This window comes from Plectropomus leopardus, chromosome 19, assembly GCF_008729295.1.
Source record: "Plectropomus leopardus isolate mb chromosome 19, YSFRI_Pleo_2.0, whole genome shotgun sequence".
Classification (NCBI taxonomy): Eukaryota; Metazoa; Chordata; class Actinopteri; order Perciformes; family Serranidae; genus Plectropomus; species Plectropomus leopardus.
Genome location: NC_056481.1, coordinates 17223320 through 17251283, shown reverse-complemented (window position 1 = coordinate 17251283; position 27964 = coordinate 17223320). Strand labels below are relative to the sequence as shown.

Sequence of the window (27964 nt, the reverse complement as noted above, 5' to 3'; positions counted from 1 at the left end):
TAGCAGCTGGTTATCAGTATTTATACGCATTCTAATTCACAGTAAAAAAAAAACAAACCCTACAATAAATAGTCAAACATTAGAAGTGACTGAACATGCAAAACAAAAAAAAAAAAGACTCAGATGTGGAAAATCTTACACAAAGCGTCTCCACAAATGAATATGATTTCCCTTCAAATATTGATAAAAAATAAATACAGAACAATGTAATTACATCAAGTGACAACATAAGCTCGGCATGTGTGAATTGGGATAAATCTAAAAACAGATCTGAGGCCCTCAGAGGCCCTGCACCTCCCACAGCAGGATCTCATTATAAGCTACAGTGAAAAGAAGCGTCCCCGAGGGAGAGAAGTGACACGTCTGCAGTGAGTCGCTGTGCTGCAGGAAGTCCTGGAACCTGCCGCTGGTCGAGTTGATCAACTTCAACACTCGCTCTGATAAGATATTAGACAGGTAGAAACTAATTACACTCCAAAAACAAATCTGGATTTTTTTTTTAATGGAACTATATGAAAATGCATCGCCAAAAATAAGATCTGAGTTTACCTTTTGATCCCACAGCTATGAGCTGACTCTTACAGGAGAGGCTAAAGCATGTGGCCCAGTCAGGCAGGGCAATCTTTTTTATTATCTGTAGATAATGAAAAAAAACATAAGAGATTACACACAATTTTGTGAGCATTCTGCCAGCAACATCCGCCCTGTCCAGGAAAAATCATGACAGTGACGCAGGGGGAGGTGCAGTACCTGTTTTTTAGCCAGGCTGTAGAAGGACAGTTCCTTGTCAACGCCGTAGCCGGTGTAGACCACCAGGCTGGGGTCAGCAGGGCAGAAGGCAGCCAGGCTGGGAGGTGGGCTGTCATCCTATCACACAAAACGGTTATAAAAATTTTAGATGTGCAAAAATCTAATATGGGCCGGGCTTAATTTTTTTGTAGGTATTTCCAAAACAGACAAACAAACAAACAAACACACATTTAGAATAAAATACACTGAAGAGATGTATTTTATGCAAACATGTGTTTCAGGAATTCTTCAACCCCAAAACGACTGTTTGTATATCGGTTACTCACCCCTTGTTAAGTTTAATTGGTGAAGAAAACTTCCCTCCTGGCACCAGTGAACCAAGAATCCAAACACTGAGAAGATTTTTGATGAATTGAAGTAATTTGGTTCTTGTTTAAACACAGATTAGTAATATGCAGAATAATGCAAGTGTCATTTAGTCAGTCATATGATCACTACTTCCCAAACACATTTGCATTTCTGCTAAAAACCTTTCTATTTAGGACTGAACAGAAAGTGAAATGCATCTATGCTGTCTTCAAAGCCAGACTCCATAAACAAAAAGAGTAATTTTACCTCTCTGAACACGGACGGTGCTGTTCTAGTGCTGCCTCTATTAATTTGTTTGTGTGACTTTGCTGAATCCGAAGGAACTGTTTAAAACATCAAAGTCACACAAAAACAAAAAAACGAATTGATCAAGGCAGTAATAGACCAGCAACACATGTTCAATGAGGTAAAATTACGTTGGTTTTTTTTTCTGGCTTTGAAGACAGCACATATACGTTTTTACTTTTATTTCAGTTCCCCGTTGGAGAGGTCTGTCTGTTATGAGCATATGACTGGATAAAAGAGACTTGGATTATACTGCACGAGCTGTGTGAACGTTTTTGGATTCTTTGTTCACCATGAAGGAATCTAAGAAAAATGTTTTCTTTACGAATTTAATGTAAAACAGAGTGAGTAATCACTATATAAATGGTCACTTGGGACTGGACAATCATACAGTCCTGTTAAATGAAGAGAAACATTTAAGACATTTCTGTGTATTATGTTTCTAAAGGGTTAGGGGTTAAGTATCAGCCTTCAAGTGTTAAAACTTAACAAAAGGGAGATCGAGTGTTCATGATCCTTTCAAAGGAGACAGACAGCTGCACTCAACATCAAGAGTGATATTTCTGGTCATAACGATGTATTACTACTTAAAACACAGACGGTACCCCAAAATAGGCAGGAGCAGGGAAGGTCAGCCAGTCAAGCAGATCACATTTGTCCTTCAACCAATCTGCAGCCCAAACGCTAACGCGTCTGTCAGCGCTGGCAGCCAACCACATCTCGTTCCCCTCCAGTCCGAAATTCTTACACTGAGGAAAAGAGGATAAAAGTGCTTCAGATACATAATGATGACAAAATGTCAGAAAATGTCACAACCAAATGGAGAGATTTACAAGACCACTTATTTCAACAACTTTGTATGCCCTAGATGGGGAGTGTAGATGAAAGAAAATATCAGGCAATTTTCTGCTTGAAAGGTAGGCAAAAAAAAACATGTAAAGAGCACTAAATGGTATTGGCATTTGTATCCCCTCTTCTCAGCCTGAATTTATTCAATGCCTCCAAAATAGGCAGGCTGGTTATTGTTTTATTACTCTCCCTAATGTATTAAAATATTCAAGTTATCAATAAACATAATAGATTTCATATGGCTTTTTAAAATCTCTACGCCATTTCTAAATGGACTGATGGCACCTGGAACAACAATTTGTTGAAGTAACGACTGATGACATTTTTATATAATTAAATGTCAGCATTAAAAATTCCTGTTACTGGTTACCAATGCATATAAAATTCACATTATTTGGGCAAGTCTTTGCATGTGAAAAGCTTAAGGCAAACCAAGGTGATATGTTTTTGTATTTGCCAGCAGAAACATCACTTTCACTTTGAGGAAATTCAAACTTCATGGAGAATATATCTTCACTTTCAAAGAGTTTAATGTATCGAGCCTCCTTTGAACAAAGCAGTCCAATTCAGTTCAGTTCGGCACACATTAAGAACAGTTCTTTTTCTGTCTCCATTGTGAAATGTTGTGTCATCACCCCCTGTTACTGTACCCAGCAGACTGATCCCATACTAAAAGGTGGAGCCAGAATCCGAGAACCGTCACTCTTGCTCACAACTGAGTTGTGGCTGGTTTTGAAGCTTTTGTAACCACTGTTCATACTGTGGCAAGTTTTCCATACATTTTAACTATGACTATAAAATGAAAGGATGCTTTGCTGCCTTTTAAACTTAACCAGTGAACAGCTAGCAGTTATCACTGTGGCATTCAATGGCTAATGCTGGCAGCTACAGACAACTTTTAATGTAGAATGTTTTCTTGCTTCTTATTCAATGCAGGAGCTGACTATATGAACACACACCTTAAATGTCAGTGTGACAACTTTGTCTACACAATTGTTTTTATTGTTTCTTTTAAATGGCATATGCTTTAGTGAGGTAAAAAAATGTTTATGAATTTCAACCGTGTTAGGTAAACTGCATATATATATTCTAATCCTCACATGGAGGAAAAATGTGCTGGAGACTTGTTCTGTAGCGCTTTGGCAGCACTACACAACCGCTCTACCTGACAAGGAGTCAAAGCACAAACCAGCTACTTTCAAATATACCACAGAGAAAGAGACTGTCACTCCAGACTGTTCTTTTTTGTTCTGAACATGTCAGTATGCCAACCCCGTTCTGTGGATTATGAACCGCATGTGGTGGAAATACTTAGCAAATGCTGCAGAAGTGGCTCAGCAGTGCACTCTTAGGATCATATTTTTAGTCCATCACTTTAAGCGTAAATGTCATCGAGAGCTATTCTAACCTCTCTCATGGTTTCTGTTGAGCTGCCACATCTGAGCTCTGTTACAGTGTCATTTCGACATGTGATTAAGTGAGCTGACCTGTTCATTCACACACTGGATGGTGGTAATGGGTGCTCCTTTGTGGTCCCTGATGAAACGCACAGTCGCTCCATTCACTGGGCTGCTGACAGCTACCAGACCATTCTTCCCCGCTGAAAGGATCACATGACCTGTGGGCAGCCAAAAAAGTTTTACAGAGCCAAACTGAATGAAGCATAGCAGCTATGATCGAACATGAAACTGCTGTAAGTACAGCTGGATCGTGGGTCTTTAAATCCAAAGGGGAGTTCTTCTCCTGACTACACAATCCTGCATTGACTGTCCTTAGATAATACATTGTCCTATTAGTGTATGACCATTACAACTTCAAGCTGTTGGATCAAACAGGTTCACAGCTCTTTTCTGGAGGTTAAAATGCATAAAAAATCATTAAAAAGGTAGTCAGAGACAAGGAAGACGAGGGGGTCCAAAAAAATACAGTCATAACATTTCATCATGAAGTAACTCCAGCAAAGTAAGAAGCACTATCATTGTAAATACAGACCCAGACTTTTGGCCTCCAGGCTGACAACCAGTCCTCAGCCTTGGTTGCCAAATCTGAATATATGGTTGCCATATTTTGTCACCTTAAATTTTGAAATAATATGAAGTTATATCAGTTCTTGCAAATATTATTTTATATACATTATCTTATTTTTACTGTGCTTATGGGTCTCTGTACTTTTTACTTTGACTTTCATATCTTGTTTATCACCACCTGTCTTTTGATTGTCTAATCATGTTTATTGTGTTGCATTTTTTATTGTAAAGCACTCTGAGCTGCATTCCTTGTAAGAACATGCTCTATAAATAAAGTTTACATTAGTATTATTATATGGAGCTCAACAATGAAAATGCAACATAAGTGAATGTTTAAAAGCATTATTATAGTAATCAAACAAGTCTTTGTAGATCGTATCTTATGCAAAATTTAACTGATGACAATTAATTTGCTTGCCACTTTCTCTACAACAGATGCCTGTGCGTACGTGAGTTAACGCATGCAGCGTTGTGTGACTCCTGATCCAGCTGTAAAAGTAATGTTTAAATGTCACAGCTGTAAGAAACAGTAAGCTGTAAGAAAAAAAAATAGAGGGGTGTTCATTTTGCTGTTTTCTGCCCTTATTTTCAACGTGTCTGACACAAACGGCAACCAAAGGCAAAAAATTGCTTGCTAATTTCTCAGAATGGTTGCCAACCTGGCAAACGTGACTGTCGAGCCCTGATCTCACCATTTGCCGAGTACTGGATGGCAGAGACAGCCACTTGATGGGGATGCAGCTTCATCTCCATCTCTGACGAAGAAAGGCGGAAGATCCTCAGGGTCCCATCGCTGTATCCTGCAGCTACACATGTGCTCTCTGTACTGGAAGAAGGGCTCCAGCATACACAGCCACAGGCCTGACACACAGCGGAAAAGAGCAAATGGTATTATTTCAAGGGTGTATGATGTTACGATCAAATCGAAAGTAGTGCAACATATGTCCTTGTGTTTATTTTAATTGTCAAATTTGCTGATTTTCTATTGATTCCCACATCAAATTAACAGTCTGAGATCTTCCATCAAGATGTCCATTGTAAACAGCATCAGAACTGACCCACATATTCATTTGGGATATTTTTTAAGCGTAGCATGTCATCACCTGATTGAGCACCTGAAACTGCACCACCAGTTCATTGCTGGGAGCTGACCACACTCTCACGCTGCCGTCCTCGCTGCAGGTGGCAAAATGTCTCTCGTCAGAGCTGAACACCACATCATTCACCTGCAGCACAGAGGAGACCACACAGAGTGGATGTAAATCCTGGTTCAGCATGTTAATATTTGCAACACAACCCTCACACAGAGCTTGCTCAGAAGTTACATCACACAGTTATTATTCATATTGTCTCACCTTTTTGTGCAGTCATTTTTTTAAATCTTTTTTTTTGGTAAAGCTTTACATACTGCCCCAATCATCTATCAGTGTTATTTAAATTAATAAACATAAGAAACAATCATCGATTATAGAAGTTGAATAATCGCAGTTATTTGTGAGGTAAATTAACACAAACTTGTTTAATGTGGACCCCCTCATTTGTCAATATCATTACAAGTACTTTGGACCGCTTTAAAAAAAAAAAACAAAGGACAAATCTCTAATCCAAAATGTTATTTCTAATGCAACTAATTTATAAGTGGAGTTTACAAAACATTTCACATAAGGGCATAAAATAAAGGACAAGAAAACAATTAAGCAGGATAATAAAGCAGTGAGAAACTAAATTTATTCTATAAGGACAAGCTGTTAATAGCAATAAGTCAGTCTTTGTTTCACAAACAGGCCTATCCACAGTCTAGGTCACCCTGATGGCAAAAACAAGCTTCTTTGATCTGAGACACCCTTTTAATTTGATTAAAAAAGTCAATTAAGTGGTGAAACCAGTGTTTTTCTTGTATCATGATGTTTCCAATCCCTCTCCAGATCAGGAGTTATTTTTATTTTCCTGACCTCAAACAAGTGAAAAATTCAACGTTGCAAGTTCGTAATTAAACATGTGTTAATAGTGCTGGTGGCCTTGCCTCCAGTTCATTGAAATGTCATCAATAGCTGTTAATTGCTTCCCTGTTGCTTCTTTACTTTGATTTTCTCATCTTTATGTCCTGGCTAAAATAGTTTGTCCTAAAAAGCTGCAAACTGTGAGCTCAGCAACAGATCAGTTTTAGTGGTAGGTGGTAATACTGTATTTGATTATTGCAAATATTTTACAATTATAGCTATACATTTTTGCAATCATATAACTACAAATAACAGGTGTATCACACCATGGGCAGACCATTTCATTATCCCATGATGACTATGACAGTTACACGCTGCATGCTCTGGCCTCTGATGGAGACACAGAATGTTCATATGGTTATTTTTCATTTCCCAGAGTGAACCCTTAACTGGTACCTTCGTCTTGTGTCCACTGACCAGCCGGATACTGCTGCTGTCTGGCCAGTTGATGTACCAGAGGGTTCCTGCTGTGGTGCCCACAATGCCCATGTCCATTGTGTTGTCAAATGCTGCACTGACTGTTGTTCCATCCAGCATTATCTCCTGCTCCAACACCACTGTGATGTCACTGAAGGAAAGACCAAAAACGATGAACCCATGATGAAATCTAGACAAGACCACTTGTGGATGAGATGGAATATAACAGATCTCAATATATAATTTGTGCGCTTTTCATACATGACAAATGTCTTACTGAAAAGAAAATAATCGGTCTCTGGGTCAGGTCTAACATAACTGAAAAAACTGAATTAAATCATAACTACACATTTGTACAAAGACTCTGTATGATCAAGAGAGCCACTGACAATCTCCACATTAAGAGCATTTTCTTTTAAATTAACTGCTATATGACATGTTCATAATTAAACATTTTTAACTTCTGATGATCTCCGAGAGACATTCTTTAGAGGACTGTAGGGGTTAAGTACAAAGCAGGTAAACCCTGTACACACAGACATATATTTGTCACATACACTTGCACATATCTGTATCATACCTCTCATGTCTTTGAACTTTACTCTGAAGTTACTCAGAAATGGCAAACAAAAGGAAAAGTGACAACTTTTAAATTGGTTATTAATGTTACCACAGACTTGCAGAATTTTGGAATCAATAGTTAAAGTTGAAAAATGAAGCAAAACCCTCGCTTTACTTATTACCGAAGCACTGCTACATACTGCCGTTGCTGCTCGGTAGCAACATGTTGTTGTAGTATTCTTCTGTCAAAAAAATGTCAACTTGATCTTTAAATTGAGGATATTAGGCAGGATGAAAAAATGTTTTCCAACTGTATCCCGAAATGCCACTTTTGCCATCAAAAAAGGCTGCTCTGCAGATTTGCCAGACATCAAATATACACCAAAAATCACTTTTTAAAACTTACTTTGAGACTGTCATCCAGTATTCTCCTTCTGAATTACTATTTCTGTTTTATCCTCGTCTACCTCTATATTATTAAAAAGACTTGTGGTAGTTGTGCAACTTGCCGTCTACAAGTCTATGATGGACAGTTTTCCCACAATCACACAGGAAAAATTACAGAGTAATTCACAATTAGTACTTGTACTTTTGAATAATTTTATAGACACTGGTCTGACTAAACTGACTCAGAATGGCATTTATATATTCAACACAAGATAATTAAAGAAAAAAGGCTAGTGGCAAGGTAAGAGGCAGGAAGAATCAATAAAGAATGAGCTACAGACCTGTCTTCCCCACTGCAGACCTTTTCCTGAGGCTTCAAGCCCTGCACAGCTTCTACCCCCCACAGTCGCAACCAGCGGGTGTTGCTGCCAGTCAACAGACGGTTCCCCCGGCACAGCAGGGCTCCTACACCAAGAAACCATCAACCTCTTACAATTTATAGAGACCCAGGACCACAATACATGTACACCACATGATTGAGAATGAGCAACATTTTTGGTAACTTTACCAGTGAAATAAAAAGCATCTCCTTAATTCAAGCAACTAGAAGAGAATAATGCAGTTACGTTTGTTTTTTTTTATCTGTAAGACCTATTATTTGGGTAAAAAATATTGCTATCCAAGTTAGACGGTGAGATTATACAGAGGGTCCAACTGTACCGATCTCTCCCTCATCAGCTTCCCAGCTCATGAAGCAGCGCTGTGTGTTTATGTCCCAGACACAAACGTGTCCTCGGTTGGTGGCGGTGAAGAGAAAGGAGTCCATGTGGTAGCAAAGAGCCGTGAGCTCCACATCACCCAACTCTGCTGGTGCTTTCACCCTCTGGACCTTCAAGTGTAAAAGAGTGGTTAATCCTTGTGTACTACACTAAATGCACTAAAATCTAAACAAAGTCAAAATGTTAATGTAGTTTTGAAGTACTTAATGTACTTGAGACGATTACAACCCAGGGAGAGTTCACCCAGAAAATCAGAAATATGTATTTTTCCTCTTACCTGTAGTGCTATTTATCAATCTAGATCACTTTGGAGTGAGTTGCAGAGTGTTATAATGGCACTCTGTGGAAATTACATGAAAAAAAGGGAAAAATACACATTGAATCTCAACAGTAAAATATCTTTCCAGAAATCATGATCCGGTTACTCAAGATGATCCACAGATCTTGTCGTAAGTAGTTACATGTATGAACTATTTTCTCTCTAACGAACAGCACCCACTAACTGTGCAGAAGGAAGCATGCATCTACTCCTAGCTCACCTAACACCACTGAGCTAGCTAATGTTACAGCTTAGCTGAAGAGCACGCCAGCAACGTTTACATCTTGCACTCCATTAGTAAATGCATACTTGATATAGTTTGTAGGCGTAGTTTCGTAGATAGAAAATAGTTCATACATGACACTGCTCTCAACAAGGTCTGTGGACCATCTCAAGTAACCGGATCATGATTTCTGCAAAGCCACATTGCTGTTGAGATTTTCAAGTGCATTTTTGAGCACCAAAAGGTGGAAGTCAACTACTTCCATTACGTTTCAAAGAAGGCAGTCATCTCCATGGCTGACGTCTCAAACATTTGGCAACTCACACAAAACAATCTAGATGATAAAATGCACTACAGGTAAGAGGAACAATGTGTAGTTTTGATTATTGGAGAAGCTGTCCCTTTAAGCTGACATAGTGGATCAGGGGAGTTGATCAAGTGTTTTATCAACTACACATATTGAGTGTGTTTTTCTGTGGTCATTCACCTTGAGGTCTACATCAGAGCCATGAGTGTGGAGGAGACAGAAGTAAACCCCTTGGCTGCCAACGCAGGCCAGCTGGCTGGCTGCTGAGGGGCTGAAGGCTGCATCATGGATCGGCCCTGACACACTCACACTGGACAGCAGCTGAAAGGTCTTGCTGCTCCACAGAGCCACCTCTGGGTCAGAGAAGTCTCCTAAGGGGCGTTTGCAAGAATCAGCGGTCAATCGTAGCAGAGTCATCTGATTGGCTATACCTGACACATGTTCTGTATTTTAATCAATTATGTCTAGCGATGCAAAACATCAAGTTTAAATGCTCATGACTGATGGATGCAATCCAATTCAGATTTTACAAACCAACAGAGAGAAAGAAGCGATCATCCCTGGAGAAGGCCAGACTTTGTACGGCCCCTGTGTGGTAAGACATCGTATTACGGCAAGTTCCACTCTGGATGTCCCAAATGCAGATGAGGCTTCTGCGACCATTACTGCCTGCAGCTGCTGATGCCAATGTCTGGACAAGAAGTAACACAGACACAGAGTACTTTTATTTAAAACTATGGGTTCCTCTCATTTTTCTATTTTGCGTCTCCGCATCTCCTTCCTCCTCATCCTATTGACCGTGACCCTGAAACCGATGTCTGCCATTTTGAAGGATAAAGTTAAAAAGATAAGACACAGTACCAGAGGACGCATGTGAGAGAGTACTTTGATTCATAATTCTGGACCTTTTCCCAAGAGATAAACCATCTGATCCAACATCTTTTGAGAAGACTTTTAGAGAAAAAAAATCCCTTTAGCGTGCTTTGTAAGACATTCATTTAAATGGAACCAGTTGCTTTAATACTTTGATGAGGCAGCCTTGGGAATTTCCTTTGGACATTTATGATCCTTTGTGCTGACTGTCACACTTATTCGACACATCAGAAGTGTTTTCAGAGCCTTGCCAATTTCTGTTCGAAGAAAAAAATCAAGTGCTGGCACCCTCCCATGACAAGTGCGGAGCACAAAGAGCTCCCACAGCACTGTCCAACCAAGATCTAGTGAGAAGACAAACCATCTCAGATGTCCCTTTCTCTTGTCTTGTCCTGGTGAGAATGGACTCGAGGATGTTACTTTCCTTTTCTGCCTCTTGTCTTGCCAAACGACCAAGGACAATGTAAAAATTATGCCCCGCAGTGACCAACCAACGATTTCTTCCTCTGCTGAGCTAAATGGGTGAGGCATGTTGAGTCCACTTTGCTCATCATATGGCAGGAAAAATCTTCTGTTGCCTTTAGCAACATCACCAGCTGTACCAACCCTGTTTAAAAGATACCTGTGCAAGAACCCAAATGACCTAAGTAGACTGTGTTCAGAGTTTTTTGTCATTACTGACTAATCATTATAAGATGGTTTCAATGCTCTCATCTGTGCTAGTTTGTCAGCTGGATAAATAAGGACCCCTGTGTTTTCAATCACTGTTATGTAACGGTGAAGTTGAGAACCATTAAAAGTACCTGTGCATCATTTGTGACAGCAAGACAGGAGATCTCCTCGCTGTGGCCCTGCAGGTGTCTCTGACTTCCCGTATGAAGGTACTCCACCACCACCACACAGCCACACGAGTATGCAAATAAGCCTGCAACACAAATCAATTGCTGAATATGGCACAACAAAAACCATCCCTTTTTTTTTAACAACCTTATATGAGAGACAAAATGTTTTGTGTACTTTATTTAATTTCTATTTCCATTGAAATTCAGCAAGTCTAGCTTAGGTCTATATTCAGATTGTGTAGGTATAGTTTGATTTAATTTGCTCAATGTTCAAGTTATAGTATATGTACCTTCTATCTTATTTATATATCTCATATACATGTATATGAATCTAAATTCTCAGGTGAGCCTCAAGTCATGAGTTTTAAAGTTGATTATACCATAAGGCACTGGGATTTGACAGACAATATTATATCCTTTAAGTTCTCCCAAAATAATATGTCCACACAGTTTTTGTTTTACTTTTAATAAATTATAATAACCTTGGTCAGGGCTCCACACCATGTTGCCACGCCCATTGCCATTGTAGCCAATCACTGCTTTCAGCTTTATGCCTTCTTCTCCTGGTTGGGGAGCCACAGCAGCCTGGACCAGGAAGTACATTAAGGTGAGACAGCAAACAAACTAATAGAGCCAGTAATTTAGGAATATGATTATACAAAGTGCTCTTTACCTGGTCAAGAGTGGAGTACTTGAAACGTGGGATGAAGTGCCTGTAACAATCGGGACGTACTGGCATCTTCCCTTTCAACTCAGCTAAAGGCCAACATAAAATAAAAATTCAATTCTTTCATAGAGAAGAAAAAACAACACAAAGTCAGTTCACTGTTAATGCAGAACAATGCAGTGGGGAACTTACCAGTGTCCATATGACTTTGATTCAAGGCTGCTGTGTTGACCAGCTCTGTGACTTTGAGGAAAGAGGCAGCAGGTCTAGGGTCAGAGGAAGGACCTGAGCTAGTGGCTGGAACTATGGCGGTTGGGAGAGTCTGGGTGCCGTCACAAATCAACAAGGAGCCCAAACCTGCAGGAGGGAAACACGAGAGAAAATATTATATTGATATTCTATCAATGTTAATATATTATTGTCTGTATTTTAAATAGAGGCTTCTGGTCATTAACAAGTCCAAAGTGGTCAGTTTATTTTCTAATGGCCTGATTAACCAAGTTAACTCCTCCAGCATGTGGGTGGTCAGTAAACCCTTTGACCCTTAACAGCAGACAAAAGTATTCTTTCACTTCAATTAGATAGCTGGTCTTTGCTTTTCTCTTTTTGATACTTATACTTACAGTAGCTACAAATGCTACACACTGTTAAAAGCAGAAAGAAATTACCACATTTTATTTTGACTTCTGTTGTAAATACATACAGCAGAGACTAGATGCATAAACAATGTTTATGCATAAAAACATGCATACACATCTTCTCCACATAAACTGGTATCTATAAAAAAAAAGGATGTGCATTGAGAATGTGTGCATCTCACTCATTCTTCTGACCACATTTACATTCTGTTGATATGTTGCAATTTTCTAAAGTCTACTAACTAATGAATGGATGAGTCAATCACATATCAAAGGAAATGCAGAGAAAGAGGCAGTTGTTCACATTGGAAAGCTTCACAAATGTCAGTTGCAACTGAATACTCACAACAGTTTTAGAAATACATACTGACATTTGAAAACAAAAATGGAGCAGACACAAGCAAAAAAAGAGCAGCCCATTACTTATCAAAGGAATTAAAGGCAAGGCTGACAACACTAATAACACATAACTAAGCGCAAATTCGTTATTTTTAGTTTCCTAATGTAGAGGTGAAAATCTGGCTTTTAAGCTGCTTTTTGAGTTTCTGAGACTCATGAAGACACTGCTAAATTATTAACCCTAAGGCACATTTGTGTAAATACATCGTATTTTTCTCGTGCAATATGCACATGGTCAGTATTGAGCAAGACATCAGCTACAAAGGTGTGTCCTGACAGCTTATCATACAGTTAGGGTGATTTTAAAATAATGATAAAAAAAAAACTCACCCCCCTGGTCAACTTGGTCAAGGGTGCTGACATCCAGTCGTGGTGGTGGTGATGAGGGGAGGGGCGCTGTCTGGCGAGGCATTCCATTGGACAGCCGAACTCCACTCACTTCAGCCTCTGGGTGAACTGTTGTTGTTAAACACAACACAAATTATTTATTTGTAATCAGTACGAACATTTGAATCACGTTTATCTTATATTATTGTGACATGACTACATACTTAGTGAAGTTACCTGATTTAGGAGCTGAGATGCAGCTTTCTCTGAGAGGTGAACTGTGAGTGAGGAAAATGTGTATTGGATATTTCACCAGTTAAACTTACAAGGCATAACACACACGTTAATAACAAGATTAACACATGCAGCAGGGATCATTACCAGTTGTCAGTCAAAGAGTCAACAGGATGTGCCAAGAAGTCCCAAAGGAATATGGCATCTCCCACTGAGACCACGCCCAGCTGGTCAGGGGTGAAGCTCAACTGGCGGATCGGCTGACTGTGGCCTATGAACATCTGGGACAAAGAAACACATGTTTCAGTTTCTACTGGCACAATATAATATTCCCAATGCTACATTAAATGAAGATAATATACTTTTTATGATAATGATAACGGTACTGCTTTACCTCACAACTGCACAATTAAATTGCTCACGTGATTTTAAAAATTATACATGAAGTTAGACAGAAGTGTGAAATTATCTGACCTATGATGGCATTATCACAGGAAACACTAAAAGATGTATGCATTAAACAGTAAATGATTAGTTAATTAATTGATTGTCATAAAATGAACTGACAATAATTGTGGTAATTTTATTGCTTCAGTAGTTTCCAAGAAAAAATCACAAAAATCCACTTGTTCCAGCCTCTGAAATGTAAATATTTGTATTTTTTTTTCCACGGTAGTTCACTGAATATCTGAATAACTGAAGTGGGTTTTGAACAGTGTGTCGGACTAGTGTTGTCACAATACTAGAATTAACTTTGACACAATACTTTGAAAATATCAATATTAATATAAATATAATTTCTGGGAAAACCTGAAATTGAAGACATACAAGTTAAATTTATATTAGAAGATAGTTAAAACAAGGCTATAACATGACGACACCTTTTCTTTTCTTGGTAAGCTGTAGTCAACAGCAAAAGGACTGGAGTAAACACTGAGCGCTAAATGCTCATATATATATATATATATATATATATAGAGAAATATATATATATAATATAAACTCACATGTAAAACAGAGAAGCAGCTGGAGGGACTTCATCAAATGAATATCAGGAGCGAATACAATGTATTCCAGTCAACGGTACAAGTTCTAAAAAGGTATGAATTGTTGACTACCTGTGAGTTGATATCAAGCTGCATGTTATAATCCCACACTTTGAGAGCGTTGTGTCCTGCTGTCAGCAAGAACTGACTGTCCTCACTCACAGCGAGTGACGAGCACTGGTGTTTGTGCACCTTAGACACCTGTCAGGAGGAAAGAAATCCAGTCAGAAACAAAAATGTTGATACAAACCACACATAATGCCCTTACTGCTTTAGCTTATAATTTACAGACACATTTTTCACATTTTTCTGCCTCAGACACAGCATATAATTACTGACAGAAATCACATCTTCCTGCTTTTCTGTCTATGTTCCAAGTAAATGTTTCAAACATAAATGCGTAATCATGGTCCATCTCAGCAATACATTTATTGATTCTGTAGTACTTGACATGGTCAGAGAAGGTGTTAAAGCTCAGCAGTGTTACCTCTCGGAGCAGACGTCCTGTCTTGGTGCTAACCCAGAGGATCTTGTTAGCAGATGTGGCGACCAACAAATGTTCAGTGGAGGCCGGAGAGAAGCAGACCCTCAGTGCAGAATCGAGACGGGTGCTTTGTATGTCCAAAATACTCACATCTACATGGAGCAACTAGACAGAGATGCAACAGGTCAATGTGGACACACAAGAACATACAGGAAGAGAATAGAAATAAAAACATGATCTCCATAGTTAAGGTGATATGATAATTATATTAACTTGTTTTAATGTGAGTATTACAAACATATTTGTAATCCCCGGTACATCTATGTATGGTAGATAGTTTTGGGGAAAAGGTGATGCTGCCTCACCACTTATTCTTAACCGTTAAGTAAAATTTGATCTTAAAGGGAACCTATTTTGCTTATTTTCAGGCTCTTACTTGTATTTGGGGTTTCTACTAGAACATGTTTATATACTTTAATGGTAAAAAAAACACTATTTTCCTCATACTGTCTGTGCTGGACCACCTGTATTCACTCTCTGTCTGAAACACACATTTCACTGCCTGTCTCGTTAAGATCCCTTCCAGAAAAAGTCTGCTCTGATTGGTCAGCGTTTCTGGGTCTTCTGTATCTCTGCACCATTATTGCAGTCCGCAAATGACTATAATAGAGTGTAGCAGTACTTTCCTAGGACCTCACGACCATAGAATGAATAATTTTGCCCACAGCGATTACTTTAACATTATATTTATGACAGAAAATAAGTTAAAGCATAATAGATCAGCTGTGCGATAAATGGCGCATTGCTGAAAGGTGACAGAGTGCAAGATACCTCATCCAGAGACTGGGAGTCAGCGATGGTGACAATGTAATCCGAGGGACCAATAAAAGCCAGGCAGCGGCTGTCACTGCTCACTGTGAGAGCGTCTGGAGAACGCTCAGTGCCTCGGGCCACCACATTACCTAGCCAATCAGGAAAAGAGTGAAACAAACACTGATGTTGAACGTGTATGCTTGATATGTTAACTCAGTTATTGAGTAATTCACTATATCAATTGCTAATACACAAGAAACAAGAGTTTATCTCACAATGTTGTTAATTCAAAAGTTCTCATCTCTGATGAGTGCAACATATGAGGCAGTGAAATTAACTGGGTATGTTTGTGCGTGTGTATACATACACACAACTCTGATCACACTGTGTTCTTCCTCAGAAGCGTTGTAAAGTGCCAGAGAGCCCTTTGAGTCAGCACTGTACATGAACTCCCCATCCGGAGAAAAGGCAAGACCCACCACTTCTCCTCTGTGTTGCCTGTAATACAAAGAAACAAATACATAATAGCAGTCATTATCCTTTTAGAGGGCCTACTCTAAAATCTGTATAAATGTGCAGCACCATGACACATCATCATAATCGCCATATGGCGCCTCTCACAGCTGGTCAGCAGCTCATACTGGCAAAGCTGGGAAAAACAGTATTTTCCAGTTACTTGACACACAAGTTTCCAAAATAAAGAACTGCAGTCACTGCTGGAGTTGGAGCTTCCACTTAAGTTCGGACATACTTGTGTTCAGCCAGCAGTTTGGCACTGGAGATGTCGAAGACTCTGACGATGCCGGAGCTGAAGCCACAAGAGAAGACCTGCTCGCTGCGATGGAAGGCCACTGAACAGGGACTGTCTTCTGACACAAAATCATACAACTAAGCACAAGAGACAAAAGGCGTTCAGTTAAACAGTAAATGAGGTAACAGTAAAGCTTAAGTGCTAATTTCTTTAGTTATAAACATATACTTATGTGGTGCACCTTCAAATAAGTAGAAAGAGAAGAGATACTTTTGAGTTCATCAAACTTACTTAAAAAAATCCAAATAATTTTCTTTGTAGTTTAATTTGCTGCTGATGAGTTGGGAGTGTATCGTAAAATAGCAAAATTTTCAAAATTCTTTTAACCGGGGAGTTGGGTGCTCAGTTTGCAAGCTGACTGTAACAACCATCTCTCCTTTTCTAAAGCACAGAAAATCTGAGGGGGAACAAAAACAGAGCCATTCTTGGCTTAACTTAAACAGAAAAATGAGACAAATGACAAAAAGCCACCAAAGTCTCTTTCCCTTTTTTGTTTTATGTGAAATTATGTTCATAGACCTTTTGTCTGGTTCAACAAATCAAAAGACATGGTCAATATGTATTAATAAAAAATTCAAATATTAGAATTTCATATAAAAAGGTTAAAAAGTAGCTGAAAACATGTGAATGTGGTATTTATTGACCTGATGCAAGGAATCCATGTTCCAAATGCGCACTGTGCCATCGGAAGAGGCTGTTGTGAGGTGTCGACGGATGCCATCCACACTGAAGCCGAGCACAGTGTCTGTATGTGACCTCATCAGTGTGTTGTAACCACGGCTGCTCACATCAAGGAAACCAAGGTTACCGGTAGAGGTGGCGGCCAAGACCTGAAGGCTGTCTAATGAGACCGACACCAGGCTCACAGGTCCCTCATGCTCTGAAAAACAACAACAATGTGTCTGAGTTATTCTCTAAATAGTGTATTTGGTCTGTGTGAGTGCACATATAAATCTAATATTTTTCTAATTCTATTGGCACTGTCAATCACTATGGATGCAACCTGACAAACATCCCCCCTGCAAACTAGAAAATGACAATCTAAACATAAATGAACTAAAGATTCTATCACTGCCTGTGGAGTGGAAACAGTCAGCTACTGTTTGTTCACTGCAGGTAGATATTATGCCACATCCCGCTGTGCCTACCAGCCTCAAGGAAAACGGCAGAAAAATCAAGGGGCCAAAGTCGCAAGAAGCCGTCTTCTGAGCCCGTAGCACAAAATGATGAGGACACACTGATGCTGTTGATGGCAATGCCTGGACCTGGAACAGACAGACAGACAGACAGACAGACAGACAGACAGACACACACACACACACACACACACACACACACACAGACACATTGATGTTATCGAAGGCTTTTAACAAACTTTTTTTGCCTCTACCGACCCCTGCTTTAGACCAAAATATAACACACCTGTGTTAAAAGTCAATTTCTCCCTGCGGTTTTTATGCTGCTGCTGTGCAGGCAACAGCCTCCTGACATTTCTAATAATAACTCTGCTGTAGTCTATTTCAAAGATGTAGCCACTTCGACTGCTGGCATATCTGTGGGAAGACAGGGAGGGAAAATAGTGATTATTTTAATACCAATAACCTACTGTAATTTGGGTCAGATGTTTATATTATTAACGCAGATTACTTCAGTGACTGATTTGCCCACTCACAGTGTTCGATCATCAAGATGCTGGTTGGAGTTTCCCTCCTCAAAGGCCACATCAGTGAAGTCAAGTGAGTGGTATTCACCCAGGTTGACTGGACAGGAACGCAGCGTCCCATTCCTCACTCGCCACAGGCGAACATTGTCACGACCACATGACACCATCCTGAAACCAGCACAATCACAGTTTATGGTCTTATGGACTGAAGAGTCTGCATATTTCTTTCCTGTTCCTGCAGCTCGAACCTTTTCTCCTCTCCAAATCTCTCACCACCTCCGTCTACACCTTCCTGCAGTAACAGCACCTGATGCAGGAGGTGTGTGAGAGTGTATCAGAATTGTCATGACACATTGGCAGGATTTAGTGTGTGTGACTTCGGAGTGTATAAAAAATGAAGTTTCATCCTGTATTTACTGCAGACCTCTAACATGACACGATACAGTAGTATATACAGAATGTGTAGGCTGTGGATTGTTGATGATGATGATGGATTGTGATTGTTGATCTGATCTCAAAGATCAGTTTAGGGCAGATCGCGGCATTTTTTAACTGATCACCATCGGCTATACGGAGCCTGATCCAATCCTATGTTTTTACTTGCAAAGCTTCCATGTACTGCAACGTGGAGTCATTTACCAAAGTTATGTGCTTTTGTTTCATTTCAGTTCAGTGTGAGTCTTTTGAGTTTCGCTGTCAAAAATGTCACAGCTTTCCCCTGTCTCCCGTATTAAAAACTAGAAATCTATTTACAAAGAAAAGTTCAAACTTAACGTTAAAACTATACTGTTTCCCTGCTCATTACAGCCGATCTCAATCAGTTAAAAAATGCCTTGATCAGGTCCGATACAAACACAGAGAGGGGAGGGTACCTGGTATCATCGAAGACGGCAACCTTCATGGTGTGAATGTCCACATCTGTGTGTGCTTTGGCTAAAATGGTCACCTCTCCGCCTTTACTAACGTTCAGAGTATTCCACACCACCACCATCTTTGAAAAAAACAAAAAAAATGTTACCAGTCAGTTTTGCTAAGTCATAAACTCTAATGAGGGGAGCAATTAGATATAGACTATTTTTAAACTTAAGTCAGCCTTAACAATGAGACACGGTGTTGCTTTTATTTTTCAGTCTGGATCTAATTATACCCATGGCTCCCTACAGATTCTGAGTGCAGCTCACGATAATTACCTTCGTACACATCAGAAAATTAAGCACTTGAATTTTCATGTGGAACACCAATTATATTTAAGTGGGATGGTCTTTCACTTTCAAGATCTAAAAATATTAAAACAAAATACTTGTTTGAAATACTGAGTGTAGCTGCTAGAAAAGCATTTATAAGAAGACAGATGCACCATCCACACAGGACTGGTATGATTTTATTTACTGTAAAGAATTACCTTTCCAATGAGGCTTCAGGGAACTAAATTTGAAGAAATTTAGAAGAAGTGGAAAACGTACATTTCCCCGAAACACCCTTCTTTTGTATCTATATGTTTATTCAACTATTGTTTTTATTTATTTATCCCAAATGCAAAACACCCCATGTTCTAAGATTTTTTTTAAATTTCTACATTGTAAAAAAACACTGAAACTATGGTTCACTCAGGAAAAGTAATTTGCATTTGTAGCACTTACTGTTTTGCTGTGACTGTCTTTACCCACTCCACAGAGAATACCTCCACCATATGAAAAGCTTTGTGAACAAAGAAGACAAAATCAGTGTGAATGAGCAGCGTTCTTGATAAGAATAGACCTCATTGTGTATTGTATATAAAGGCTTATATTATTTTGTGATAGCTGTGTGTGCATTAGTGTATGTGTAAATGCAGTTGGTTACCTAAGAGAGGATAAAGAGTGCGCATGAATCCTAAACATAGCCAGACAGTTCCCTTTATGGTAGTTCCACACTCGAACTACACTGTGACTGCCAGTTTGTGCTGAGGCCAGCAGTGTTGTGTTGCCATTAAAAGCCAGTGCAGATACCTGAAGAGAAAACACATGGACAGATATTGCAGAAAATTTGTCTATGTAACGCTGGTGAACAGAGGTTAAAAGTTTTGTAGTGCAGGAAAAAGGGGTACTCTGTGTCAAAATAAATAAATTCAACAGCCTAAAGTTGCTGCGACAAAAAAATGTTACAACCCTCCGACTGCCTTATTAAAAAACTAAATAAACAACAACAAAAAATACAACAATTTACAAAAAGGTTATACTTAGTGTTTCCCCCATTTTTACTGGAATACAGGCTTAATGTGTTGTACACAAGTAACAGTAGACGTTAATTAATTAATTCTGTGATATAGTTGTAGAAGTTGTAAACATTGCTATTCGTAGTAGACTAACAGGGGTACTTTGCTGCACGTGCACTGTGCAGCCTGGTAATGAACATACTACAAAACTATTCCTCTTAACAGAATCTGCATTAGAAGGCCAGGACTCGTGTGAGATAAATCACCAAAGTACCTCGTTTAGGATTCTGCCAGTATCAGCTCTGCCATCTGACACAATGGAAAAGCTTGTGATGCAGCACAACACATCACAGCTCAATTACCTTATCAGTGTGGCCGATAAAGAATCTCTGCTGGTTAGAGGATATCTTCATAGAGACGATAATTGCATGACACGGATACACCACTGCATCCCCCGATTTGGTCCATAGGGCCTATAGCATAATAAAGTAACACTGTTAGACCTCTTCCTGTTACACTTTTGATTCAATGCATATTTGACCTTAAAAAAAAAGAGCATACACATTTAGTAGTGGCTCCTCCAAAGCCAATGATTCGATTGAGCCTGAGAATCGGGTCTGGGAGCAGCTTCTAACAAGGAGAGCAGAGATAAGGCCAAATATTTGTCATGAGCTCTCAAACACATGATGTCACAGCAGCTGGTTTCATTTCACTCTCCTCAAGTCTTACCTGCTGTCTGGTTTCTTTGGACGATGTTAGATGGATCGGACGTGGAACTGGAGTGCAAACCAACTGGGAAAATAATAAAAACATGAAATGAAATGTAAAAAAGAGAGATAAGTAGTATTTAATGAGGTTTTCCTTTGCTTTTGAGTTTGGGTAAGCGCATAATCCATTCATTGTGAAGCTTCACCTCTTCTTCACTTTCCTCCTCATGTTTGCTGAAGCCCTCCTCAGTATGAACGTGCACATGAACTCCCCCGTCATCTGTATTCCAGGGAGACCTGGATGTGAACTGCTGTGAACTGCAGCACGGGGACTCATGGTGATGCTGGTCATTATCATGGCAAAGCCAGTCATCACTCTGGTGGGTGGAAACTACGCCAAGCTCTGGTATGTTGGTCACCACAGGAGTTTGATTCCTGGGGAGCTGAGGAGACAGAGGGATTAAATTTAATTAATGAGACAAATAGCAGCCTCTCTTAAATCAATCAATCAATAAAATTGTATTCATATGGCACCTTTCAAACAAATCAAATGCAATTCAAAGTGCATTACAGTTTGATTGAAAAAATGAAAACAAAAAAACAACAACATATGAAATAAGCTAAAATGGATCTCAAAAAACAGAATGACTGAAAACCATAAAAACATAAAAATAATAAGTTGCTACATAAAAGCCAGACTAAAAAAATAAATAGACCATATTTGCCATATTTTCACAGCTGGAATTCAAGCTGATTGGAATCAGAGACTTGATTAAATGGTACTCAATTCTTACTGATTTTGGAGTGGTGATCTGCTGGATGAGGGACACACGGTCCTGAACTGGTTTGCTGAGGCTGACAGAGCGAGACTCTTCTCTCGTGGGGCTTCTTTGATTAGACAAACAACCTGGGAGAGAAAGGAATATGAAAGTCAGTCATGTTAAATGCATTCCTACGAGAGAAAATGTGTTGTTTTTAGACACATTCTCATCCCAAATATTTGTCTGGTAATAATGATCTATTCAAAGCTTCAGTGGCTCGATTCAATTGAAAATTAACAACTAAGAGCAGAACAAAATGAATCAGACAAGAATTTCAGGCTGCCCCCTGAAAATTTAAGATTCAAATCATCAGTCGGAGACCCCTCAGTCGATTGAAATTCCTTCAAGTCAGGTAGTTGTTATGTTTTTTTTTTTTTTTTTTGGTCAAGTTTCGCTCCCCAAATTTAGATGGAGCGCTCATTGCTTCTAAGCAGACAGCTGCGGACCCAGACCCAGGGTGAGTCTGACACCCCTTTTCCATCAAGTACTGTTTCTAGAACTGGTTCCATTTAGATTTAAAAATTCATCACTTCTTTGAACTAGCCCACGTTTACACTAGTTGTAAATGGAACCATTAAAATCAAGAGGTGTTATCATTCAGAGGTGTTGTACAATGTACAACAAACATACACGGGTGAAGCAAAATTCTGGATTACGTTGATTACCTGTGAACATTTGCTCTATTGGGTAAAAAATATTTGTTTTTACCCAAAAAAACAAGCATGAAACAATGATTGATAAGACGACTGCATGCTTTTTTGACCCCACTGACGTCATGGTTCGATTTGCTGTATTGTTGTTCCAGCTGAGAACCATGTTTTCAGGTGTGGAACCTATTTATTCTTGGTCCAGATTGCTCTGAATGGTTCAAAATTAGGCTGAATGAGTGAGATGGAGGCAGCTGCCAAGAGGAAGAGAGGCTTTGCCCTAGAAGGCTACGAGATAACGTCATCTTCTCCCTTCTACAAATCGACAACTAGAACCTAGTAGTCATTACTTTGTACTATTAATTAGTCTGCATCTCTTCAGCTTTTACTTTCATTTTTTCCTCTCTTTCTTTCTTTCTTTATATTGCAGATATATTGGTTATTTACATCTTTTTTTTTTGTTATTAATTTCCCTTTTACCTAAAATTTTATTTGTAATTAATTGCAAACTGAAAAGCAGATAAGCTGTATTAACTGGACAAAAGTGGTTAATTTAAAGCTCCCAGCTAAAAGCTTAATACAATACAGCTTTTTTCACTTTTGTTTGTTATCTAGTTTCAGCAAAAAACACACATTTCTGATCCAGAGTAGTTAGCACGCATTAGTTCAGAGGGCTAACCGGGCTTGTTTACTATATTCTGTGAACATTACTATCACTCTGTGCATCCCACCAATTCTGTCCAAAGGCAGACTATAAACGAAAAAAAGAATGAAGTCGAATATTTATTTTGCATAGCCTTTTATCAGATTTGACTAACTTAATTCTGAGTCAGGTACAGCCCTACAGGAATTATTATTGTTTCTGGTGGAGAGAAAAATAAAAAATAATTAAAAACTTCTAGGAGCCAGGTACAAAAGAGTACAACGGTAAAGCATGCAAGGGCAATGATAAGCTTTAAATAGCGTATGCTGAGAATAAGAAGCAGTGTGACATTTCATGACTTACCAGCCTCAGGCCTGGGATTGCATTTTTGAATGGCGTCAAAGGGTAACTTTGTTCCCTCTGAGGGAAACCTGTTGGGAGTAGGACAAGATGTAGAATTACATACTGTAGCAGGACACTGTGACAAGAGCAGATAACTTCAGTTTTCTTCAATAATATCAATAAAGACTTCAGATCTTATTTTATACAGCTGTTTTTGAGCAAATAAAGCTGGAAGTCATACATAACTGCTGGTAATGTCACTCTAGTATCAAAAGGAATGCCAAATGTCTGCTGTGAAAAAGGCCTATAAGTGTTTCTCGTTACCCAAAATGGGGACAAAAGAACAAAACAACAGCACTGAGTGAGGCCCTAGAAATACCAAAAACTAATTCAGGGTAGATTTCACTTGCCAGCATAATTTCAGTGATTCAGATTCAATAATTAATTGCCATTTCCAAATCTATACTTAGCTGCCTTCTAAAGATCATTGTCTATGATTATTGTGATGCACATTCTGTTCCCAGGTGAGATCACCATACCTGATATAATCATAGAGGTCATGCCAGGAGCCTCCCTTGGGCACAGGAAATGACATGTCTCTGGGTATGGGACCTGTTCCCTGACAGGAGGCCAGACCCTTTAGTCTGGCCTCACTGAAGGACACTCCTGTTAAAGGAGACAATTGTAAGTAAATAAGAGAATCTTTATTTATATGGCATTTTGGAGCTTCACAAACACATGTACACACACTTAAAATAAATGAGTTTCAATAGATTACAAGATGAGGGAAGGAAAGACATCATAAATGTACTAAAAGGACACTGTGTAGTTTATTCATAAATGTGAGGATGCTGTACGATATGGAGTGGTACTTCTGTAGAGAAATATTTTTTCCTACAAAAAGGATTGAAAGTGCTCTTAAAAAAGGGATATTTCTGATCCTTGAATGGAATGGGTCTAAATAGGCAGTGGGTTTAAGATCGACGTGACTAATTTAACCATAAATTCTACTGAAAAGCACTGTGACACTCTCTCTTAACTCAACAAAGTGGCTGATGGGTTTTAAACCACAGAGAGACACTGATATGAAGTGACTTAATGTGTTAAGTGTTCCAAATTATTAATACTAACTGCTTGTCTGCTTTATAATGTGTTGTCATCTGTGTCAGGTGGGCCAAAGTCAAATATCCACCCTGGTTGTTAATAAAAACATATTCTTTTCTAGTTTGAGATTTAATGTAGAACACGTGGCCTTTTTATCTAATATCCACATGACATCAACTACACCAGCGACGTTCACATATAGAAACAAAGTGTACATATGTAATATTGATCCTGAAACTCACCTGGATCTAGCAGCAGGTCGCTGGTAAACATGTTTTTCACTGCCATGTTGGCACAGAGTTTAATGCTCTTTAGATGACTGTAGCAGCGGTTGAGGTAGACAGAAAGTGTGTCCTGCAGATCCAGCATCAGACAGGTCCAACGCACTGAAGTGGGAGCTGGACCCACCAAACCTGGACCACATAAGCATAATAACTGCAACTGTAGTAAGGCATGCAAGATTACTGACATTATATATTAAAGTGCACTGAACGTTCAGTACAAACGTACTGGAACAATAGCTCATGTAAGTATGGTTGTGTGTGTGTATGAATGTATTTTACCATGTCTTGTGGATTTGGCTGTGCTTTCATAGACTGAATCCTTTGCAGCTCCGCACAAAAAAGGAAACTGAAGCCAGGTAGCGGTGGACTTGAACTCTTTGAACATGTTGGAAAAAGAGATTCGGACCACCTGACCCTCCTACAAATCAAGGCACACAGATGGAATCAGCTTAAATCAATGAGATCTTACACACCACAGTGACATTTAAAGGAGATACTTTTTCAAAATTCCTACATGTTTTTCTTATGGCCTAAGACAAGTTAATAATATTAGAAAAAAGGAATAACTCTCTCCTGAATCCAAAAACTAAAGTGCCAAAACTCAAATTTGTGATGTCACTGGGTATAGTCTGGAGTTGCTCCATATTCAGTGAATGGTCAAAGATGTTATAGATGATGTTGAGAGCACCAATGTTATGGGTATATGGGGACCTTTTCTGCTACAGAACTGAGAACTCTACAAATGCATAAAGATCATTCGCAAAGAAAAAAAAAAAGAAAGCAAACACTGTGGTTTCACAAAATCAGGCTCCCATTAATTGTCTATGGAGCACTGCCAGCCTTTATGCCCTATGACATCACAAGTTTGAGACTTACTTCTCTTTCTCTGGCTTTGACAGAGAGTAGCTCTTATTCACAAATATCGATTGAACTTTCCTAGGTCATGAAATACCATATTGGAATTCTTTACTAGGTAGACGAGGGTTGAATATTAAATATCCCTGAAAGAGCCGAGAGCTTCACAGTGGAGTCTGGAGTATCTGTGCATAGAACCACATTGTGCCATACACTCCACTTTATGGAGGAGTGTTCAGATATTTCAATATTCGTCTCATATGACAAACGTTTGTTCTTCCAAATCTGTGTGGAGTCTCCCACATGCCTTTTGGCAAAATCCAAACATGTTTTTATATATTCCTTTAGGCAGTGTTTTTTTTTCTGGCCACTCTTCCATAAAGCCAAGATCTTTCAAAGCGCTCAGTTTCTGTCCATAAATTCTCATAATACAGTCAAATTGTGCACTGTGGCATTGGGGGGAAATTTACCACAGTTCATTTAGACGTACTGCCCACATTGTTATGATGCAACGCTGGTTAAAAATCAGCAAAGAATCTGTGTTTTTATTGATTTTATCACACATACACATAATCCCTGAATAAAACCAGGTCACAAACCTCCACAGAAACATCCAAGTGGACCACAAAGTATTTGCCAGGGGTGGGCCTGAAGAGAAGGTAGAAGAAGCGACCTGTCAGTCCCAGAGACTGGTTGCTGTTTTTGGGTATGTGGATGTAACTGTTGGCAGGAACAGGACCCCTGATCCTGAACACTGAACACTTAAGCCTCTTGTCCTGTGGGATTTCAGGAAAAGTGGACATAAAGTTAACTGACTCTGGTCCGAATACTTATTGTTAAAAGTGATCAACAAAATCAATCATCTTTGTGTAGGCTTGAAAGTTGGTGAGGACTGAGACAAAGACGGAGACGGAGACAAAAGCTCGTTATTTTGCCAAAATGCAACTGTTTGGAAACACTAAGCTTACAGAGGAAGTACAGATAAGAGGATTATGCTGCAGAATTGTTTTGAAAAGTTATTAATAATAATGATAATACATTTTATTTCAATAGAACTTTAAAAAAAAGTACTAAAAGGCAATTTACATGGTAATAAAAATGGTAACAGATACAGCAATAACAATAAAAAAGAAGGGGGGGGGGGTAGTAAGATCACAGATTAAAAGATGATTTAAATAGGTGTGTTTTGAGCCTATTTTAAGAGAGGGAAGTGAGGGAGACTGGCTAAAGGTGTGGGGACAGAGAATTCAACAGGGAGGGGCCACCAGTGGAGAAGGCCCTGTCCGCCTAGGTCCAGCGACTGGGTGACAGATGGGTGAGGAGGTTGGTGTCTGCGAATTTCAAGCTGTAATTAGGAGTATGTCTGAACAGGAGGTCAGTGAGGTAGGGAACGGACCAGGTTGTGAAGAGTTTTGTAGGTGATGAGGATCTGAACTGTATTCTTGATTGAATGGACTTTGGGGATATGATCTCTGGTGCAGGAGTCGGTGAGCAGCCAGGCAGCTGAGTTTTAGATGTATTGCACCTTTTTGAGGATTTTAGTGTATGTGCCACACAGTATGCTGTTGCAATAGTCAATTCGTGGAGGTTTTGCTAAGAGAAAACTGGTCACTATTGTAATCATCTGTAGCTGAAATTAGTTCTTGGACAAACCTACAATCTTTTTACAGCCACCTGTCAAGCCTGCAACGGTGCATGGTATTAAAGAGATAGTTGGGGGTCAGGTATGAGTGAAAATCTCGATTACAGTGTATCAAAGTTACCGTGTATGTTGACACATCCCCTTCTTTTGTCGACCTTTTCCAGTCTTCAACTCTGACATGTTTGAATATGTTGACGTAAGGATGCTGCCACCCTGCGAAATCAAAACAGGGTTCAGACAGTCAGTTTTAACAGTAACAGCAGCTTCTTTTTCACAGTCTTCATTCTATATTTGATGTATCTATACTTAGCGACTTTAATTTAAAACTTTAAAGTTAATTTTACCTTTTGAGGCCATCGATAGTGGATAAGCAAATGGGAAATCCACCTGTTGACGTCTCAATCTCGGTATAACTTGTTCAAACTCGAGCAGCTAAGTTAGTGTAAGTTAAGCTAGCAAACACACAACGAAATGACCGGAACACCTACTTATCAACTTCTCACAGACCTAAACGATTAAACGTTGAGTTTCAGGTCATTATGAGGTGCGACGTCTCCCCTAGTTCTTCCAGGTACCGAGTAAAAAGGGTTTTTTAAGTTGACAACAAGCCCTTGCTGCAGCAGTTGTATCCTTCCCGCTCCAGCCTCCGCCGTTG

The 27964-nt window shown here is 39.3% G+C and overlaps 1 protein-coding gene across 1 annotated transcript; it reads right to left on the bottom strand.

The window, feature by feature from the left end:
- Window positions 1–14: 14 nt before the first annotated feature.
- wdr90 (WD repeat domain 90) lies at window positions 15–27900 on the bottom strand. The gene is made up of 43 exons (XM_042507796.1): window positions 27654–27900; window positions 27431–27522; window positions 26267–26443; window positions 25092–25230; window positions 24771–24941; window positions 23964–24090; window positions 23446–23513; window positions 21766–21878; window positions 21178–21414; window positions 20994–21056; window positions 20826–20894; window positions 20627–20737; window positions 19913–20058; window positions 19711–19768; window positions 18943–19061; window positions 18080–18238; window positions 17830–17960; window positions 17556–17672; window positions 17052–17287; window positions 16348–16484; window positions 15964–16094; window positions 15615–15745; window positions 14787–14948; window positions 14372–14500; window positions 13401–13534; window positions 13257–13297; window positions 13023–13148; window positions 11848–12012; window positions 11662–11744; window positions 11471–11573; window positions 10950–11071; window positions 9808–9964; window positions 9454–9644; window positions 8366–8534; window positions 7987–8110; window positions 6677–6848; window positions 5384–5506; window positions 4973–5141; window positions 3741–3871; window positions 2010–2153; window positions 751–867; window positions 550–634; window positions 15–437 (listed from the first exon to the last, which is right to left on the bottom strand). Exons 1-43 carry the CDS (start codon window positions 27664–27666, stop codon window positions 280–282), a joined length of 5550 nt encoding a protein of 1849 aa, XP_042363730.1. The 5' UTR covers window positions 27667–27900; the 3' UTR covers window positions 15–279.
- Window positions 27901–27964: the final 64 nt, after the last annotated feature.

What these genes read in the sequence shown, in the direction of transcription:
- wdr90 (XM_042507796.1), bottom strand. An exon ending in GGGATGTGTCAACATACACG is followed by an intron (nt 26,444 to 27,430) that starts GTAACTTTGATA and finishes GAAATCCCACAG; the next exon opens with GACAAGAGGCTTAAGTGTTC. An exon ending in GAAATTGACTTTTAACACAG is followed by an intron (nt 17,673 to 17,829) that starts GTGTGTTATATT and finishes TGTCTGTTCCAG; the next exon opens with GTCCAGGCATTGCCATCAAC.